This window comes from Trichosurus vulpecula, chromosome 8, assembly GCF_011100635.1.
Source record: "Trichosurus vulpecula isolate mTriVul1 chromosome 8, mTriVul1.pri, whole genome shotgun sequence".
NCBI classification, from domain to species: Eukaryota; Metazoa; Chordata; class Mammalia; order Diprotodontia; family Phalangeridae; genus Trichosurus; species Trichosurus vulpecula.
The window spans coordinates 179,365,490-179,372,113 of record NC_050580.1 but is presented as its reverse complement, the minus strand read 5'-3'; the positions used below and the strand labels follow the sequence as shown (position 1 = coordinate 179,372,113).

General features: G+C 39.1%; 1 protein-coding gene across 1 annotated transcript; it reads right to left on the bottom strand.

Annotated features, from left to right (window-relative positions):
* Window positions 1–5,104: 5,104 nt before the first annotated feature.
* LOC118829417 (olfactory receptor 10G2) lies at window positions 5,105–6,061 on the bottom strand. The gene has a single exon (XM_036736438.1). The coding sequence runs from the start codon at window positions 6,059–6,061 to the stop codon at window positions 5,105–5,107; it is 957 nt and encodes a 318-aa protein (XP_036592333.1).
* Between the last annotated feature and the right edge of the window lie 563 nt (window positions 6,062–6,624).

The following is a 6,624-nucleotide window of genomic DNA, read 5'->3' as shown; positions in this document are numbered from 1 at the left end:
TGATCAACCTATATCCAGCAGTGAATGAACCCAGCAGCCAAGACACTGTGTACTGAAATCAAAGAAGTGCCTCATCCACTGGCTCTGCCAAATGCAGAGGTGAACTTCAGGGGTAGAGGGGAATATTCTGTACCAATCTCTTTAAATTTAGGCCTACTATTCCCAGGGAGTGAATGAATGTAAGGTTTGCAAATCACAGTTGATCTTCCCAACAATCTTATGAGTTAGGTGCTATTATTATCCCAGTTTTAAAAATGAGAAAACTGAGGCTGAGAGGCTAAGTAACTGGCCTGGAATCACATGGATAAGAAGTATATGAGGTCTAGTCTTCTGGACTCTAAGTTGAGCACTATATATACTACTCAACCTAAATTCCTCTAGTTGTAGAGGGGAGATGGTACTCTAGTTTGGGTAGATGATTTTGTACTTTTGTTCTGGCTGTACTTGCTCTACTTTCTTAGTAAACATATTTTTGTAAGAGTTAATTGATATTAATTGACCAGTTTATATTGGGACTATATATTATCATATCAATTTATATCATCTATATCTATGTATCTCATTACTAGCTAGATGATTTTGAGATGTTAGCAGGGCAGTAACCATTGGATAGATGATATTGAGGAGATTAATTGATGATGATATTGGAAGACTACATCAGATAGTGGATTCTGAGCTCTAGTATGAAAGACAGTCTTACCTCTAAACCCCTCAGGGTTATCTTTGTTATCCCTAGAACTCTGAGGTGAGCTATGGCCTTGCTCTGGGGACCTGGCCCACTAATGTTGGTTGGAATAGTGAGCCCATAACATATATGTGCTACATACATAATTAAAGATGAGAAAATAATATAATACAAGATATGAAAGGTATGAGTAGACAGCAGAATATTTTTTAAAATCTGGGTCTTTTAGTGTATTAAAGGTCATTTTGAGTCAAAAATGTGATATGACAGCCAAAAATGCCAATGTGGCCTTAGGTTTCATTGAGGATATAGTATTAAGGACTGAAGATTTTTTTTTGGAGGGAGGAAGGCAGGGCAATTGAGTACTTGCCCCAGGTCACACAGCTAGTAAGTATGTCAACTGTCTGAGGCTAGATTTGAACTCAGGTCCTCCTGACTTCAGGGCTGGTGCTTTACTCACTGCACCACTAGTTGCCCTCTAGAGATGTGATGTTTCCACCATAGTTTGCTCTGATCAGACCACATCTTGAATATTGTGTCCAGTTCAGGGCACCACATTTGGGAGGAAATTGATAAGTTGGGGAAGTACAGAGGAGGGCGACTAGGAATGTAAAGGGTCTTGAGATCATGCCATGCAAGAATTTTTGAAGTAAATGGGATCAATTAGCCTAGAGAAATGAAGATGTGTGGGGAATGTGACAGTTGCTTTCAAGTATTTTAAGGGCTCTTATGTAGATGAGGGATGAGACTTAACATGCTTTCCCATGGACATTAAAAAAAGGAGCAATATTGGGGAGGGGAGAAGTTACAGAGAGCTAGATTTAGTTTAGCTACTTCTCAAGGTAGTTGGCTCCTGTTTGCTTGAGGGCTTCAGGTAAAGGTTTGATGACCACCTTTTGGTATTTGACAGAGGGGATTTTTATTCAGTCAAGGCTTAGACTGGAAGACCTCTAAGGGCCCTTCCAATTCTGAGATTCTGTGAACTAGATAGGTAAAGAGAATAAAACTGGGTATAGTCTGAGGTGTATCTTAGATTTTGGGAACACAAATTTCCTAGAGGTCAGATGTAGGATGGATAGGATCCCATGGCCTAAAATTCTACAAATGAAGTTAGTTTAAGAAGGACAGGGTATTCTTAAGCACACAATTCTGATGTCACTAATAAAAATTATCATAGTCTAGAAGCAAAAGGGCAACTGTCTGAAGAGACCAAGCTATCTCCATAAGGACGCAGGCCCACTTAAATTTTAAATTGAAATGTATAGATAATATAAACCAGATCAGACCAAGTAACATTTATTCAGCACCTACTATATGCCAGGTACTGTGCTAAATATTGGAGATACAAAGAAAGACAAAAACAGCCTGTGCCCTAAGAAAGCTCACAATCTAATGAGAGAGACAATTAGCAAAGTATGTACATACAAGATATATACAGAATAAATTGGAGATAACCTCAGAGGGAAGGTACTAACCTTACATGAGAGTTGGAAAATTTTTTTTTGCAGAAGGTGAGATATTAGTTGAAACGTGAAGAAAGCCTAGGAAGTCAGGAATTAAAAGTGAGGAGGGAGGCAATTCTAGACATAGGGGACAGCCAATGAAAATGCATGACTCAGGAGGTGGAGTGGCTTATTTGAAAAATAGCAAGGACTCCAGAGTCATTAAATCAGAGAGAATGTGGCAAGAAGTAAGGTGTAAGAAGACTGGAAAAGTAGTAAGGAGTCAAATTATGAAGTGTTTTGAAAGCCAAACAGAGGGTTTTATATTTGACCTTTGAGGCAATAGGGAGATACTGGAGTTATTGATGTAGCTAGGTGGTGGAGTAGATAGAATGTTAGATTTGGTGTCAGGAAGACCTGAGTTTGTATTTTCCCTCAGACTCCTACTAGCTGTGTGACCTTTGGCAGTCACTTAACTTCTCTCAGCTTCAGTTTTCTCATCTGTGAAATGGGTATGATAATAGTACCTGTCTCATAGGATTGTTGTGAGGATCAAGTGAGATACATACAGTGCTTTGCAAACCTTAAAGCTCTATATAAGTGTTGACTATTTACAATAATAATAATAATAATAATAATATAGTTATATAACAACAATGACAATAATAATTGTTGACTAGGGAAGTGATATGGTCAGATCTATACTTTAGGAAAACCAGTTTGATTCCTGGGTGTAGTAAGGACTGGTGTATGTGTGTGGGGTGGGGTGGGGTGGAGTGGGGAGGCCTTGAATCAGGGAGACCAACAAATAAGTTATTGTAATAGTCCAGGCATGAGGTGATGAGAATCTGTAATTAGGTGGTAGCAGTGTCAGAAAAGAGAAGGGACATATATGAGAGATATTGCAAAGTCATAACCAACAGACTTGGCAATAGATAGTATATGGAGGGTGAGAGACTGTGACTCAGTTTATGACTTGTTATCAGTAGTCTTTGAAATACTATGGATAGTGGCAAGAGCAGAACCATGTAAATGCTATGCTGATTTTGAGAAAGCATATTAAGAAGGATTCTGAAGATTGTAAATTAAAAATTAAAGACCATAAACTCATCAGTTGGACTTTTATTTCTGGCAAAATTCTAGTAAAATAATTATTATGGGCCAGCATGAGTTTATTTAGAATAGGATGTGCCAGACTAACTTTATTTCCTTTTTTGACAAGGTTATTGGGGAAATTCCATCAAAGTAACATACTCAAATTTAGCAAAACATTTGACAATTTCACACAAAATTTTTTTTTGGACAATATGGAGAAGTTTGGGTTGAATGATAGTATATTTAGGTAGATTTAGAACTTGTTGAATAACTGAAACCAAAGAATATAATTATTAAATCCATATAAATTGGGAAAATCTTCAGCAGAGGTCCCACATATCTTTGTCTTAGCCATATTCTATTTAATATTTGACTCACTTATTTATATGGCAATATAGATAGCACCATGCTCAAGGTGTTGAAAGCTTCTCTGGTCCTTACCTGACCCACATTGACTCCAGACATCTGCCACTCTGTACTGTAAACCTCATCAAAGATAGGTCAGTTTGACAATGCTACACTGGCATTGAATGTGGAATGAATCTAGTTTAAATACCTATACTTCCTTGTATCAGGCAAGGGTAGAGCCTCTGAAGGTCACCCCAATAGGTATCCTCAGCTGTGTTATTCTGTCTACAAGTCTGTTGCTAAAATCAGATCCAATCCAATAATTCAACACATTTATTAAATACATGCCATGTGAAAAAGATGTCAAGTTACACACTGGGAATATAAAGACAAAACTAAAAGTGATTCTTGCCCCCAGAGCTTACATTTCCCTCTAATGTCATACTACTGTCATATGATCTAGGTCTTTCAGAGCCCTTTGGAAAATCTCTTCCCCAAATAGAATCGGGAGAGATTCAGGAATCCATGATTTAAATGTGTTATCTTGGAGAGAAACTGATCCTACAGGTTATTTTTTTGTCACTGATTTATCTCTGCTATCACTGCAATAGGAACTAGGTAGGTACACTTTTTCATGCTATGTTCCAATATCCAGTCTACAATCTCCAGCACTTCACTTACTTTGGCAAACACTGTCATCCTAACTTTTCAAAATTACTGAGTCTATCAACCAGAATCCCTGCTTCTCTGCTCCTTGGGCACTACTACCAGGATATGTCAACTGCCTTATTAGACCAACATCATTTCTGAGGCTACTTCCCAATCCTCTTAGGTTAGACCCAGGGAATTGCACATCATCTGCCTCTCTGTAGTATCTGTGGCATGGGTAAATCTAGTTTCTTTTCTTTTCTTTAACCCCACAGGATCTCAAGTTCCTGATATTTAAGATGAAATCTGAGAAAATGAGAATAGGGGCCAAGATAAAATGTTAAATGCAGATACTGTGGAGAACAGTAGATGTCATAGAGAAAGAAGAACCATAGTAGAGAAGTACTCAATGTTTTTTTGGAAGAAATAATAAGGGACGGCAGAAAAGAATGTTTGTGGTCTTGGGTATCTATGTACAATTAGAGTATGAGCAACAAAGTAAATTTGAAATTTTAATACAGAACATAAACATAATCTTATAATTAGGCATAACTGAGACCTAATGGGATGGAATGCATGACTGGAATAAGATAATAGAAAATACTTCTTGTTGAAAAGAAACAGTTATAAGTGAGCAAGAGTAATGCTTTATGTTAGGAAAGTAGTTTGGATGGTAACCGTATGGTTTCTTTATCTCCCATATAGAGGAAGTTGGTGGCAATTGTGAGGATATTTTTGTTCCTTTTAAGACCAAGCTTTGTAAAAACACTTTTAGTCAGTTCAATCAAATGTCAATAACTAATAAAGGAGCAGAGAGCTTGGACAAATAGAATAACTAACGGAAGTTGTAGTCACAGTAGTTGGTGATCACAGGGGGAAAAGAGAATTACTTCTTTTCACTGGTAGCTCTTTGGCCTCCTGTCAGCCTTTTCAGGGCTGCTTTTACTTCTTTGTTTCTAAGAGTGTAGATCAGGGGGTTCAACAATGGGGTGACAACTGTGTAAAACACAGCCACCGCACCATCCAGGGGACTCTTGGAACCAGCTCGGAGGTAGATGAAAATGCAAGGGACATAATATACAGTAACCACAGTCAGGTGTGAGCCACAAGTGGAGAAGGCCTTGCGCCTCCCATCTGCTGTACGGATCTGTAGGATGGCATAGACAATGTTTGCATAGGAAAGCAGGATCAGCAGGAAGCAGCTGGCAGCCACCACTCCAATGTCTACAAAGGTCACCAGCTCATTGATAGTAGTGTCAGCACAGGCCAACCTCAATACTGCAGGGATGTCACAAATAAAGTAATCTACCTGATTGGGGCCACAGTAGGGCAAGCGGAAAGTCAGGGAAGCTTGGATAGTACCATGGATAGAGCCAGCCACCCATGCTCCAGCCACAAGCATTGTGCACAGACGTCCATTCATTAGCACAGGGTAGTGTAGAGGTCGGCATATTGCCAGGTATCTGTCATAGGCCATCAAGGTATAGAGGAAGCACTGAGTGCTTCCTAGGAAGTGAAAGAAGTAAAGTTGAGCCACACACCCTCCAAATGGGATAGCCTTACTGGCAGGAGTGAAGCTCAGGATAATAAGTGGAACAATAACTGAAGACAGCCACATGTCTAGGAAGGAGAGGACACCCAGAAGTATATACATGGGGCGTGCATTTAGCTGTGGGTCAGCCCAGACTGTGAGCAGGATGAATGTGTTTCCAAGCTGTGTCAAAGTGTAGATAACAAAGAAGACCAGGAAGAGGAAGATCTTCAGTTTTGGTGGGTGAGATAATCCCAAAAGAATGAACTCTGTCACTGTGGTCTCCAGTGAATTGTTTTTGGCTTTTTCCATGTCCTCACTATTTTCTCCTGAGGAGGAATAGTGTGATACAGTTAGAGGTGATTGCACAGTTAAAGAGGTTAAAATGAATGGGGAGGGAGTGTGGTACAATGGAAAGAACATAATAGATTTGGAGTCCAATGACCTGGGTTCAAATTCTAGCTTTGCAACTACTCCCTGTATGAACTTGAAAAAAATCACTTATCCTCTTTGGGCCTCAGTTTCCTCATTTCTAAAATGATATAGTTGGAATGGATCATATCTAATGTCTCTTTCATCTCTGAGTCTGTGATTCTATGAAATGTTTAGGGATAATGATTGAGGAGAATCAGGCTTTCTCAGACTCTTCCTTCTTCCCTTACCCACCTCTGTGTCTTCTGAAACTCAAAACTACTTCCTCCAGTACTTCTACCAGAAAAGAGTCTTCTCCTCCCAATTACCAGTAGAGTCCAAACACTTCCCCTATGTGCCTTCTATTTTGGAAGGTACTCAGAAACAAGAAGAGAAAGAAGTCTTTCCTTAGCATGGCATCTTACAAAGAAATTGCAAGTATACCTCGATTTAAGTAAAGTCAC